The sequence below is a fragment of the Strongylocentrotus purpuratus genome, unplaced genomic scaffold (genome assembly GCF_000002235.5).
Source record: "Strongylocentrotus purpuratus isolate Spur 01 unplaced genomic scaffold, Spur_5.0 spur5_scaffold_21, whole genome shotgun sequence".
NCBI lineage: Eukaryota > Metazoa > Echinodermata > Echinoidea > Camarodonta > Strongylocentrotidae > Strongylocentrotus > Strongylocentrotus purpuratus.
This window is the reverse complement of record NW_022145607.1, coordinates 28,098,835-28,114,266: the sequence shown is the minus strand read 5'-3', so window position 1 is coordinate 28,114,266 and position 15,432 is coordinate 28,098,835. Positions and strand designations below refer to the sequence as shown.

The 15,432-nt window shown below is 36.4% G+C and overlaps 1 protein-coding gene across 1 annotated transcript; it reads left to right on the top strand.

The window, feature by feature from the left end:
* Positions 1-376: 376 nt before the first annotated feature.
* LOC584527 (peptidase M20 domain-containing protein 2) lies at positions 377-15,000 on the top strand. Its single transcript, XM_784387.5, has 8 exons — positions 377-507; positions 6,821-7,066; positions 8,059-8,262; positions 9,109-9,257; positions 10,089-10,231; positions 11,616-11,770; positions 12,678-12,903; positions 13,571-15,000. The coding sequence occupies exons 2-8, from the start codon at positions 6,884-6,886 to the stop codon at positions 13,708-13,710; spliced, it is 1,200 nt and encodes a 399-aa protein (XP_789480.4). The 5' UTR covers positions 377-507; positions 6,821-6,883; the 3' UTR covers positions 13,711-15,000.
* Positions 15,001-15,432: the final 432 nt, after the last annotated feature.

The window sequence follows — 15,432 nt, the reverse complement described above, 5'->3', positions numbered from 1 at the left end:
TTATTCTTTGTTTTAATCATTCTATCACTTTCTCTTATGTTATTCTTTGTTTTAATCATTCTATCACTTTCTCTTTCTGTCTTTCCTGATGTTATTCTTTGTTTCTTCCTTCTATCACCTTTTCATTCTTTGTTTTATTATTGCGATCTATGCTCAAAACAGCAGTCGACAGTCGGCCGTAAACAATTCCAAAAAAGCGCGCGCCAAGGTTGACCTATACTTCCTGGGTCAACTGCGCAGTGTGATGCGCAGTGGCTGGGCTCGAAATGAGCTAGAATCAGCGTTGATGAAAAATCGCTTGAACGCAAACCGCAGTGACCTTGTTTTTTGTAACGGCGTTTTGATTTGTGATTCATGTTTGTGACTCTAGCTTCGAAAATCGATTAAACGCACCCTTGGTTGTATATAAGGCGTGTATAAAACCGTACTTCTCATAGATCACGTAGATTGTGTAGAAGCTTACTTGTTATTAATATTCCACACATCCATTCGTCTCTCTACTATTTGGTGAGTTTAACCACATGATTTATATTTCAATTGTATGCATGTTGATATTATAGGCTAAACATGTCTCGAATTAAAAGCTCAATGGATTATAAAATGTATATAAATTATGTTGTTTGGTGCGACTCCATGAAAGGCCTACTGAGGTAAGTATATATACTGACTACTGATTTTTTGTTTGTAAAGGGAAACCGGCGGACAACACATGATAATAGAATCATAATATTGATTATAGGCCTACTTGCCGGAACGTCAAATTGGCTGAATTAATTTTGATGTAGTGTCAGACAACTTAGCCATTTTAAGCGGATTACCAAAGTCAAATATCATGTTTAGTCTATGTGTTTTTGAGTTGCCTCCTACTACCACACAAACTAAGCACACCTTGTTCATTCGAAAGATTTGATCATAATACAAAATATTTTAGAGGGTTAGGGTTAGGGTTAGGGTTAGGGTTAGGGTTAGGGTTAGCAAACACCCCTAAATCGGAGGGGGCGAAAAATAGTATTTTGTGAATAATAATATGAAACTTAAATTAAATTTCCGATGAGTTGGCTCGACATGTACCTATATTAAGAAGTCAGCAGCCGAAGGTACAACAATACGAAAAAAAAGTCTATACAATTTTCTTTCAGAGAGAAAGAAAGATTATTTCTGAAATAAAATGAAAGGAGCTATGTGACTTTCAAGGAGGAAATACCAATTTCTATCGCTCGTGACGACTATTTTGAATTTCCTAAATTAAAAAAAAAAAATCAAGATCTTCCTGGGGCTCCGCCCCCTGACTCCCGATAAAGGCTCTTTAATGCACCCCATCTGTAAAGATAAACGTGGTTCTCAAGACTGTATACAATTGGAAAGAGGGTATTATATACAGTTAAAATCTAGAACAAACACTTCCATGGACTTTTATTATTTACACATTTACAATGTATTGCTAGAATCCCTATTCAGTGAAGGATTAGTCCTTCTTATGCAGATTCTTCTAACCATTCTTGACCAGAAGTGCGTTTCAAACTCAATAGTCTTGTTGAGACTGAATTTGCTAGTCGACGTAAGTTAATCCCTGCAGCAGTTACCCACCAGGGGCCCTAATTTTTAAGGCATACCCCATGGACCCCATTAGTAAAGATAGAAGTGATTCCCACGACAACCCGCTGTTGATTATTGTCCCTAGGAGAGAGTCTGATTTTCCATCGCTCAAGACGGTCATCTTAAAGGTTATGAATAATTGCTAAAACTTGAGAGCGTCATTCGGCTCCGACCCAGAACCCCGGCAGGGACTCTGCCAGCCCCCACCCCCTCCCCAATCTCTGCCATGTCGTACGGATCCATTAGAAAGAAAAAATAAGCCCCATTTAATGATTAAATAAATAATGATATTAATAAATTAAAAAACAGGGTGCCATCGTTTTCAGCATTGAATTCCACATCGGAATCCGTTTTTTTATTTTTAAGTGAACACCATTTCCCTATTGGAGCTGTCTGTGAATAGGCCTACCTAACTATTATACAGTCAAACCTGCCTTTAATAGTGGCCACCTCTCTCTACCCTGTCCATAGTAGTCGAGCGTTTTCTCTCCATCGAGGGTACGTTTATGCTCAACTTTTTCTGGCCAGAATGAGGCACTTGTTACGCGTTTAGTTCAAAACACTGTTGCGTCCTTTCTCATTTTGGTAGAATCACCGAAAAACGGCGATCGTAAACTCACAAAAAGGTGCGTTTTGGATCGGCGATTCTCTTTTTTTTTTTTTTTTAGCAGATGTTTCTGCATTTATTGATAAATCAAATATAAAACATTCAAATAACAATAATAGTATATAATATAATTGATTTACATCAAGAGTGACAACTTAATACACACAAAATAAAATAAAAAAAAAATGCATAATTGAAAGCTTGAAAGTATGGAGGTAAGTAAAAATAATCAAGATAAATGCAGAGGCCAACTATCATAAGCAAGGAAGCTTGAGTCGATAGCAGCCGGGAAGGGGGGGGGGGGGGTACATGGCGCTGTTTTAGGACAATTTTGGGGTTTGTTAAGTGGAAATCGGATGAGTGTTGTGTGGGATAAGAATGTATATCACTATTGTAAACAAAAATATTTCGAAATGCCAAAGGTATAGTATTTATCCAACATTTATACATAAAGATTGCAGTTTGAAAACTGCGAATGTCAGCGATTTTTAATGTTTTTAGTTTACAAAATATTGGATCAGTATGGGCTAAATAATGCGAATGTGTGCAAAGACGAAGTACTTTCTTTTGGAGACGATATACTAACATAATTTTCATCTTACTACTATTACCCCAAACTATGTTACAATAAGATATGTATGACAAAATGAAGGAATTGTTAAGCATAAATAGTGACTTTTGTGATAGATAATATTTTAATTTATATAAAATGCCTATGCTTCTCGAGACTAGCATGCAAATGTTGTTAATATGACTATTCCAAGTTAGGTTTGAATCAATCATTACACCTAAGAATTTTGTAACTTCTTTTTCAATTATGGGCATGTTATCTATAAAAGTATCATAATGAAGTACATGTTTAGAGTGTATGTTTTTGAAATAAATACAATTAGTCTTATTAATATTTAAAGAGAGTTTATTGGATTTGAACCAAGATGATAATTTATTTAGTTCTAAATTGAGGGTTGTAATAAGAATGTTTAAGTCTTTATGCGAATAAAATACGTTGGTTACGTCTGCGAACAGAACATATGTTAGGAGTGGTGATGCATTAACAATATCATTCATATATACTAAAAACAGTAGGGGACCTAATGTGGAACCTTGTGGTACTCCGCATTCTATGGTGGAAATATTAGATGTTGTAGATCTAAACATAACATATTGATGTCTATTACGCAAATAGTCTTCAAACCAAGAAAGTTCAATCCCTCTAACTCCATATGCTTTTAATTTATGTATTAATATACGATGGTCCATGGTATCGAATGCTTTTGATAAGTCCATAAAAACACCTACAGTGTGTTCTTTTTTAGAAAGGAAATCAGTTATTTTGTCACATAATTGTAGAATAGCATAATCAGTAGAGTGGTTCTTTCTAAATCCATATTGATTTGGAATTAAAAAGTTATTGATATCTAAGAAAGAATATAATCGTTTATATACTATTTTCTCTAATATCTTTGAAATGCTTGGTAGTAAAGAGATTGGTCGGTAGTTTGAAACTTTAGAGTGATCATCCTTTTTATATATCGGAATTATTTTTGCAACTTTTAGTGGGTCGGGAAAAACCCCTTGGGAAAGAGATAATTAAAGATATGTGATAACGGGGAAGCTATGAAGTGAATTATTTGTTTTAATAAAGATACACTTAGTTCATTGTAGCCACTAGATTTACTGCTCTTTAAAGAACGAACAATTTCTAAAATCTCTTGAATATTTGTTGAATTAAAAAAATAAGGATTGATTAACGTTATTATTTAAGTATTTGAAAAAAAATCATTCTTTTCATTGATTATTTTGGAAGCTAAATCCGGTCCAATATTAGTAAAGTATTTATCGAATGCCTCAGCAACATAATTTGGGTCTATGTGATGCCCATTATCATTAAATTCAATATTATTTGGAGTATCCTTTTTCTTCCCCAAAATGTCATTAACTGTTTGCCATAATGATCGATTATTATCTTTATTATTTTCAATTTTATTACCATAGTATAATTTGCGTGATAATTGAAGTCAATTTATTACGGTACTTTTTATATTTATTTTGATTTTCATTTGTAGGTGATCGAAGTGAGATTTTATATAAATGAATTCGGGTAGATATTGATTTAAGTATACCTTAAGTAATCCATGGTCGTTTATTTTTCTTTTTATTTGACTTAATTCTTGAGAGGGGCACATTTTTATTATAATGACAAAGAAGTTTGTTTATAAATTTGTCATATGAACTGTTCACATCTCTTTCAAAATAAATATCATACCAATCTTCTTGACTCAAGTCTATCTTTAAGGATTCAATATTACGCTTGGTTTCTTTACGTCGTGTTGTATGTTCTTTATTGGGAATTTGTAGGTGTTTATCATTAGGACCTATCGTAAATATTGATAAATGGTCTGAAATATCATAGTTTATTATTCCATTCTGTTTATTATCTAATACGTTTGAGAAAATATTATCAATCATAGTATGTGTTAAGTTTGTAATCCTAGTTGGTTTATTAATGAGAGGTTTAAAAAAAAATGAAGATAATAAATTAGTGAAGTGTTGGCCAAGAACGGTAAAAGGTAAGGATATATCGATATTTAAGTCTCCCATAATATATACATCTTTATTTTCTCTAGAAATAAATTCAAGGCATGATTCTAATTCATCAAAAAATGTGTCGGCTACATTGTTAGGTGGTCTGTACATTACCCCAACGATTCTATTCTTATGTTTATCATCAATAATTTCTAAAAATAATTTTCCTATTCCTTCCAGTTGAATATCATGTCTTATTTTAAATTGTACATCATTACGAGTATAACAAGCGACTCCTCCTCCCTTTCCGTTTTTACGGTCTGAATGAATAAATTCATAATTCTCAATGTTGAATATTGGAGGAGAAGTTGAGTGTAACCAGGTTTCGGTAAGTCCTATCAAACAAAATGAAAATGTGTTTAGGATAGATAAAAATTCTTCAAAATTATCGAAATTCTTTTGTAAGCTTCGAACATTGATGTTTAATAAACTAAAACAGTGAAGGTTATTATTGGGTCTCGTTGAATTAAAATTTGAATTAAATTCACTAGTAGTATAATATTTACTCTGGGGTGTATAAACTTGATCATTCAGAATATCATTTAGAGCCATTAAGATTAAAAATGTGGTATTGCGACCAGTATAAATGAATACTATGTGTTTGGTGCGTGCATGTGCGTGTAAGAGTGCAAGTGCATTTATAATGGGTGTCGGCAAAAACCAACAAAATCAGGGGGGTGTACATGATGTTCACTTGTGCGTGACTATCAGACAGACTCGGGGCCGGTGACAGCGTTCAAAAGTGGTCATTAATTAAAAATAAAAAAACTTAGAAATTTGTAATTTAAGAAAGTTTTATTTTTAATTTTTTTTTTAAATATTGTTATCGTTATTCTGGGGAGGCATAAACGCACAATTTTGTAAACGCGCAGTGTGGGTTTACGCATCCAGCTGCAGAGCCAGAATCATGCCTGGAGGAGCCAGAGAAGTGAGCATAAACAGTACACCGTTGAACTGCGATTACGATGAGCGTTTACGATGAGCGTTTCAAATCGCTCGTTCTGCCTTCGAAATTGATCATAAACGCATTCCGAGAAAGACAATGTGTGCTGTCGAACTTGTCTAGAAAGGCCATCAATCTACAGTGGCCACTTAATTTCTCTGTTTTCATTGAGTGGCCTCTAAATTGACAGGTTGACTGTTTTATTTGTTTACCAAAGTATTGTGACTGATTAATATGGTGAATTATCTCCATAGATTTATATTTTCGGTATTATTGATGTTCTGTGTCTAATTAGAGTGTCTTATTTCATATATCTTTTGTTTTAATTATACTGTAACTTTTTAATTTGTTCAAATGCATGTGTAAATTGTGAATAATGTAGCCTTCGTAGCATTCACAAGTTGTAATACACTATTGATATAATTATCCACGTACAATTTTTATGAACAGACAAATACTCTGACAAGAAAGCAGTACAAATCAAAGAGGCAAACTGGAGAAAGATTGAATGATATCGGACAAAAAAAAAAAAGTTATGGATTTTTGAAAGTTGTAATCTGTATACGTGTGGGCATCGGAAAACTTTCCCATTTGTTTCAACTCAAACATATCTAAAATATATGAGTTGGGCACAAACAGGAGGCGAGAAAAAAAAAAAAAACTAGTGTTTTACGTACACGACAAACGGGAGAGTAGCTTAAGTCACAATTCACTGAGCAAATAGACAATCAAAGATTTGCATTGATTTATTCGTCTCATTTTTCAAACATTTATCCCTTAATATTGGTCAGATTTATTTCAAAACTCCGTCATTCTGTTTCTCTTATTTTTCTGCTCTCATACAAACATATTGCAAGCGTTGGACTGCTCTTTAAGTAGTTTAAAAGCAAATTTTCGATGCAAAAGGCACCTGACGATTAGAATATTAGAAGATTAGAGATTAGAATAGGGAAAGATAATTAACGAGTAAAAAAAGCTTCCCTCAGAATATTGAGTTTTGTTTGGGAATTAAATTTGTTTTATGGACATTTATGATAGTAATCTAATGACCCTTCTTTCTTCTTTTTCCTCTATTTTTCGCTCGTCAGAAAAAGAAATCTGAAGTGTAAAACCCCTTTTCCACATTCCTGGATACATCTCTGACAGCAATCATGAGTGATCAGGACAACGCCCTCTTAAGGCGGTCTAAGGATGCAGCTGGAGCCAAGATAGATGAGTCCGCTGCAGCCTTGCATGAACTTAGCAAGGACATCTGGACTCACCCAGAGTTAAACTTTGAGGAACACCATTGCCATGCTAGCCTGACAGACTTTCTCGAACGGGAAGGCTTTGAGGTATATTCAGCCACGATTCTAGATTGCTATAATAACAATAATATTCTGACTATTTTTGATATGCATATTCTGGAATGACAAACCATTCGAATATAACGAACTTTTTTGAAGAAGCGATCGAACCTTTGGAGAAAAACAGAGACATTCGGGTAAATGAGCCTTGGGAAAAACAAAAAACTTTGGAGATTAATCTTCTTAAAAGTGGCGTAGCTATGACGACCTGAGGAGTAGTAGTCTTTCATCGAAATTTAAAATGGCAAAATGGGGAAAGAAAAGATCCTATAGGAAAGGGAGGAGATCAGAAGGAAAATGTCCCTCCCACTGCCAAGTCCTCCGCCAAATCGCTGGCCTTGTCATTTTCATATTTCATTCATCTAGTAAAGGGCCGTGCCCCCTAAATGGCTGGACACTTGCTACGCCAATTAAATGGAGATTGTCCGTATTTGATAAATAAATCATAATAAATATCATAAGGGACTTTGTTTAAAAAAAAATAATAATACCTGTGATTTTAATCAAAGTATTCCTAAGACCCCAGAGGAACTTTGATATTTTCAAGGTATTTCGTTCTTTTTTAGCTTGTATATTTCAAGATTTGAATGTATTTACACATGACAAATTCAATCAATCAATCAACCAATCAACCATTCAATCAACCAACCAATCAATCATTCAGCCAACCAATCAATCATTCAACTAACCAATCAATCAATCAGTCAATCAAGCAATCAATCAATCATTCAGCCAACCAATCATTCAATCATTCAACCTACCAATTAATCAACCAACCAATCAATCAGTTAGTCGATCAATCAAACAACCGATCAGTCAATCAATCAATTATCAATCAAACATCCGATCGGTCAATCAATCATTTATCAACCAATCAATCAACCAACCAACCAAACAATCAATCGATCAATCAACCAATCAGTAAATCGGTTAATAAATCAAGTAACATTCAATGTTTGTTCGTTGGTTTGCTTTTTAAGGTCACGAGGAACTTCCATCTCGAGACAGCATTTAAGGCTACATATGGGACCGATGGTGGTGTCCATGTTTGTGTTATCTGCGAGTACGATGCTCTTCCTGAGATTGACCACGCCTGTGGACACCCCTTGATCGCTGAGTCTGGAGCAGGCGCAGGGCTAGGGATCAAAGCCGCACTCGAGCTGGCCGGTGCACCAAAAGGAAGGGTATGCTATTTATATGGCTAATCAATCAACCAACCAATCAATCAATCAACCAATCAATCAACCAACCAATCAATCAACCACCAACCAATCAATCAATCAATCAACCAATCAATCAACCAATCAATCAATCAACAAATCAATCAACCACCAATCAATCAATCAATCAATCAATCAACCAACCAATCAATCAACCAACCACCAATCAATCAATCAATCAACCACCAATCAATCAATCAATCAACCAATCAATCAATCAACCAATCAATCAATCAACCGATCAACCAATCAACCATCAATGCTATATTTAGATATCATTTTTTTTAGGGGGAGGGGATTAAAGCACACAACCACTACGGAATTTACACTTGGAGGATTACCTTTTTGAAAACTACAATCATTTGCAGATCCAGCTCCCCCCCCCCCCGAATGCCAAAAATATGACTCAGAACAATAGAAGAATGTTTCCTTTAATTGTGACCCCAGCGGGAACAAAAGTTTCGATCACAGAAGGCATCCAATATAATATGTGATAGTTTTTTCGTTTGTTTTTTTGTTTGTCACAGAATATTTCAGAAGGGAAACAGCACCTTTAAAAAAAAAAGTGTTTCCATTCACTGTATCACTTTTTACTGACCTACCTGACACGCTTTGATTTGACCCACTTTTTTCATATACCTTTTCTACACAGAGGCATTTTCATGAGACAGTTTCTGTGATTGGCTTTTTGCAAGAGAATATTCATGACAATGATGACATTATGCAAATTATTTATTTCATGGTATTATATTATAATTATCTTCTGAACAAGTTTAATTGTCATGTATAATCAATTCAACCATAACACAGGTCACAGTCATGGGTACCCCTGCCGAAGAGGGCGGAGGCGGGAAGATTAAAATGATTGAAGCAGGAGCATTTAAAGGAATAGATGTCGCTCTGATGGTACATCCCTACCCGCGTAATGTATCCCGACCAGTCATTCTGTCTTGTACAACGTAAGTTTTTTTAAAGTTTGTTTAATTTAATTTAATTTGTATTTGTTTATATGGAACACATTCGCAAAGACTTTCGAGAAATTATCGTGAGGGCAATTTAAAATATCGTACTGTATATCCCAGATATCTAGAGAAGCTTGTTTGGGTTACGTAATACGTGATTGTTTTATCCGCAAATTTCAAAAGTTATGATGGAACTGAAATTGCCTTAATATTTCTCGAAAGTCCTTAGGATTGTGTTAATCGCGCTTTTATTAACTAGCTTTAGTAGTAAAGGGATGGTGCGGTACCATGAAAGTAAAACATATTGACGATTTCACGTAGTGCCGTTTAATTTTCATGTATTTCATTTAGATCACATTTAGTTTACCGCACTCCTCAGTTATACCCCTTTTGGGGGGGGGGGGGGGTGAAGTTGTGGGAGGGATATTGGGTGCCCCAGTGCTTCCCCATTGAAAGGTATTATATATCACATGATACGTTAATTTGGACTGAACAATTGCATCGAATTACAGGAGTGTGTCCGAGTGGCTCATTTTTTAATACGTATAAGATTAATGTGCTGTCCGACCAAAATTTGATTGTAATGGGGAAAATGACTTGCCCTCAAACTATGATTGGGGAGGGGATCTAAACGGCAACTTCTAAACCGTCCGATTTCTAGTATACCCTTCCGGACCCTTTATTTTGTGTCTTACAAGTTGATTTAGCCAAATTCAGTCACAGTAAGACAAACATAGTTACGTAGCTTTTGATTTCACCGCCGCCCTTTTTTTTAGAGGACAGACGCTTCGCCACTGTATACCAAATCCACCTTTTTTTAAATCCTAGGATGGATATAACGTTCACTGGTCTGGCATCACACGCATCGTCATGCCCGTGGGAGGGCGTGAATGCTTTAGATGCGGCTGTCATGTGCTATCAAAACATCTCTGTCATGAGACAACAGCTGAAACCAGAGTGGAGGGTCCATGGTAAGCATTAGTTTCGCACGGCGACGCAAGTGCTGACTACGAGATACTTAAATGAGCTCGCCACCCCGTACTAGCTCGACCCCCGACGCTAACTGAATACGGCCGACTACCGTCGTAGGTTTGGACGCTACGCGGAAATTTTCGCTCTGAGTGCGACCCCGCAAAAGATAGCCGGTTGCGAAAACTCGCTATTAAATATTGGGGGGGGGGGGGGGGGTTGGGCAAATCACCAGGGTTGGGGCACTGTTTGTTATGGGTCCCCGCTGTAAAATGTGAAATAATATCAGGTTGAAATATCAATATTGTATACAGCATAGACCAGGCGCGTACGCAGGATTTTTTTCAAGGGGAGGGGGGGGGGGGGGGGGGGGGGGGGGTAGGAGGACCCTTTTTTTCCCTTTTTTTTTGGTCTCGAAATTTGAAACATTGACATTTTGCTCCGTTGGGGGAGGGGTAAGGTCACCTTTTTTAGGTCAGCCATGGGATTAATTTTTTTAATTTTTTTTTTTTAAGGGGGGGGGGGGGTTATACACATAAAAAACCAAAGGGGAGGTTTAACCCCCAAACACCCCCACCCCACCCCTTGCGCACGCGCCTGGCATAGACGTATTAGCACATTTTGAGAGGTGGTTGATCTCTTTTTTCCGAATAAGCTTGTCGACTTTTGAATTTTTGGAATTTGTGGGTGACAAAAAGCAAGCTAGCCCCAAAATAGACGCTTTATTCCTTTGACATTGTAGTTTTGATCTCAATGCGAACAGATCACCTCACTGCCTGAAAACGGGGTAGCGTTTACCCGGATATTGGTAATTTCTAAAATTTCGAGGGGTTGATGCAGCCCCCAGCTTACCCTGCTCCGGGACCTGCGCTTATTATGATAAGAAAACAAATGCAGGTTCAAAATACAAGTGGCTGAATGTGAAATTGGCTTCTTAGAAGACTAGGCGGTACGCTGGCATTATTCTCCATGAAGGATGTTTAATTTGGAGTAAAATTCTATAATCGAAAGATTAACACCGCTAAATTAAAGCTCATCCAACAACACCAATAAGGTATAGGTGATATTGATGTAAGTTAACTGGGAAATTCTTCTTAACTTCTGTGCGGGTACTGTGTATAAATACCCACACCCCCTCTGTTTTTTATTATTATGACTACATAATTGAAAATCTCACTTTAACACATTTCGCAAAAAAGTAGTTATCTTCTTACGATACCATTGCCAACATCATCCCGAAAAGAGTCTGTATTTAACTGTCGTTCATGATAAGTCTATTGAACCTTCAGATTAATTACATCATCACTGGATGGACACACTGGTATTATCAAATACTAATCTTATAATGATTAAAGTGGTTCCTCATTTATATCTCCCTCATTTCAGGTATCATTATGAAGGTTGGCGACATTCTCAGTATCATACCCGAGGAATGTCAGATGAGCTTCTATTTAAGAACGGTAGACAGCGTTGACATGCCCACACTCAAGGAAAAGATCGGCGCGTGCGCAAAGGGAGCAGCAACAGCGACGGGATGCGAGGTAAATCCGAGGAAAGCCAATAATACACGAACTAAAACCGATTTATACCCGAGACACACCGACATACTCTAGCTCTTGTCACTGTGAAATGGTAGCAGATGATGTGTCCTTAAAGAGGAAGATTTAAAGTGTATTAAGCATATCCAAAGCCGAAATGACACCCCCTCTCTCCCCTCTTAAGAAAAAAGTAAGGATGATAAGGGAAACAACCCTTTTTTTAAGTATTGAAGAAAATAATCATTTTAACAGTATCACATTTCAGTATTGCTTCAAAATTATTGCCCAATTCCGCAACGCTATATCGAGATTTCTGTAGCTTTAAGCCATCAATAACAAAAATAGAAGTGAGAAAGAGAGAAAATGGAAAGATAAGAGATGTAGGGATAGAAGTAAAGTGTGATTTAACTTTAGTATCACCAGCAGGCGCGTACGCAGGGGGGGGGGGTTAACCCCCTTGAGTTTTGTTTATGTGTATTTTTTGTGTATGTTTTTTGTGAAACCCCCCCCCCTTTTTTATATTTTTTTAAAGAGAAAATTATGCCAATGGCTGACCTAAAATGGTGACCTTACCCCCCCCCCCAACGGAACCAAATGTCAAATTTTCAAATTTCGAGACCCCCCCCCCTCCCCCACTGAGCGACTTTTCGGCCGGCGCGATTTTCAAATTTTCGGGAGGAAAATAATAAAGCTGAGTCGTTGCGAAATTTCGGGCCCGATTTTACCCCCCCCCCCCTCCCCCTGAAAAAATCCGGCGTACGCCACTGATCAGCAGGGATGGGGTAAACCTTTATTACGACACCCCTTAAAGTAAAAAAAAATGTCTAGTGATGCCCTGGTGTAAATTATCAGTGCAGAGATATAGCATTTACCACCAAAAAGTGATGTTTATTGCATTGTGTGTGCACAGGTAAAGTACTCTTTTGGAAGCGACTACGCCAATTTGGTCCCCAACGATACATTGGCGTCAGTGTACGAGCGTCAGCTTACGGATCTCTCCATCGACTACTCAACCAGTGAAGTGACGTTCTCTACCGATATGGGGGATGTGTCGTACGTGGTTCCAAGCATCCATCCCTTGTTTTACATAGGCACTGAAGCTGCTAATCACTCAAGGGAATTTAATACTGCAACAGGTAATATTCCCCCAAAATCGCCAAATAAAAGAAAAAAAACATGTTTAGAGTCCTGTCTTTTTGAAAAATAGGAAGGAGGAGGCCCCCCTTTTTTTCCAAAATGGCCGCTCAACATGGCCGCTCGGTACTTTTTCCCTGACAGTCTACTTTTCAAGATGGCTGCCGGCATTTAAAAAAAAAAATCAGAAATAGATCCATTTTAGCAGTGTTTTTCATGTTATTTTTTCTTTAAAAAAAAACACTGAGGAGGCCCCAAAAAGGAAGCGGGCGGGGACGCTCAACATGTATATTTTGTTAAATGGCCCTAATTAATTGAATATAAAAACATGAACTTAGATTATTGGTAGTGCATGTTGCCCATAAGAGGCATCAAATCATGGTAAAACTACTACTTGTAGACGCCTCGAGCATCCCCTGGGATGGATGCGTACACAATATGAATGTAGCTAATATTTTTATGTATTAGTAGTATTAATCTGTATTATTATTATTGTTGTTATTATTATTTTCATAATTTAATATTATCATCATGATTACTTTGATTGTTGTTATTACATGTATTACTATCATTATCATCATCATTATTATCATTTATGTTATCATCATTGTTATTATCATCATCATTATTTTTTATTATTATTAATAGCATTATCGTCTTGTCTTTCAGGTGCTGACGAAGCTCAGAAGCCAACGCTAGCTCAGGCTAAGGCCATGGCTTTCACGGGTCTCGAACTGATGCAGCCTGGTAACAGCCATCTCTTAGACAAAATCAAGAAGGAATTTAACGACAAAGTAGCCCCTAAATAATGATCGATGCAAGAAGATCAGAACCGGTGTACGATTCAATTCATCAGTAAAAAAAATTGAGGACTTTACTCAGTTTTCGGCATAAGTAGAATACTTAGCTGGGATAAATGCTAAGTAAAACATTGTCACAATTCAAGACAGTGTTGAATTGAATACGGGCCCTGACCAGTGAAATCAGGGACGGGTTCAGGGAAGGTGGTAATTAAAGGGGCAAGTGCCCTCTTTATTTGGAGGGTAGCGCCCATAGCAAGGTTTTCATATTATCTTGACAACAACAACAAGTTGATGTTAATGATAATAATAATGAGGGACAAGAGTGGTCAGAATCTTATATAATTGGAAGAGATTCTAAACGGGAAGGGTAAAGAGAGAGCTAGAGCTCGTCTAATATAGAAAGAAGAAAAAACGAATAGGAGAGAAGAGAAAAGTAAGAAAGATTTATTCCAAAACAAGGGAAGAAAGAAAAGGGAACTGAGAACAGCTAGAGAAGAAGAGAGAGATCGACTAAGGAATAAGATAGGAGGGAGAAAACAGGGGAATGCAATGAAAACATAACATGAGGTAGAGAAAGAGACTGTAAATATTTCTTTATTTGAATGCTAAGCACGCATTAAAGGGTAAGGCATCAAACAGTGGCTGTTTATATTCTGGCAAGCAAAACTTTTGAGATAAGCCTGATAGTGTGTTGTCTCCACGTTCATCCCCATATACTCAATTCTGCTCTACCGGAAAGCACTGAATTAATTCTCTATATAGTGAGCAACTAAAATCCCCTAGTTTGGTGCAACCAAGCTAGCAAGGTTCTTAGTATTAAAGTTTTTGTGAATACCAATTCAGTTGGCAAATTAATAGTTGGCAACTCGACATAAACAAATATAAAAAACTGTCCAGGGCACACGAATAATTATGTAAATTAACCAATTTTATACCAATGTACTTAATTTCCATTTATTTCATCCACGTCTATGCCACAAGAAGGCACACAAGGGCTAGTTCCAAACTAGTTGAGGTAGTTAGCTACTTCATAGTTAATAATTAGAGATTTTAGTTGGCCACTAGAGTCAGTTATCAACTAGCTTAATAAGTGTTATGAATATGGCCTCAGCGTTCTACGTCTGTTTCTATCTTTCTTTAATAGCAACTCGCTCTCTCCTTTTCTTTGTTTTTTATCCATAATCTCGGTTTCTACTCATACTATATTTGTCATCATTTTGTATTATGATAATCATATATTTGAAATACATGTGTTTCATTTTAGTTTACATAATGTATGAGAAGTTTTGACCGAATGAAAAAAAAAAAAAAAGGTGCTCTCTCACTTGTTATGTTATTTTAAACTGAGGGCTGCCAGCACATCAAGGTTCATGCTTACGTTGCATGTATGTAGCCCTCTTGTACCATGTTTATGTATAATCTTGTTATGTTTTTAAAAAACATTTTCTATATATTATGATATCATGTACTGTATTAGGAATAATAATGATAATCTAGTAATGATAATGTATCAAATACAAATGACACATAAATACACATGAATATGTATGTTTGAAGAAAAAAATGCTAATGTCATTTTGTATATAGAAATTTATTACTTCAGTATTTTGTTGACTATGGAAAATGAAATGGGAGAAAATAAACGTTGCTTTGAATTGAATTGAAATAGATCTTTAGAGTTAGATCCTTCTTGATTATGTGCTGTCAATTTGTTTGTGTGTTTTCATT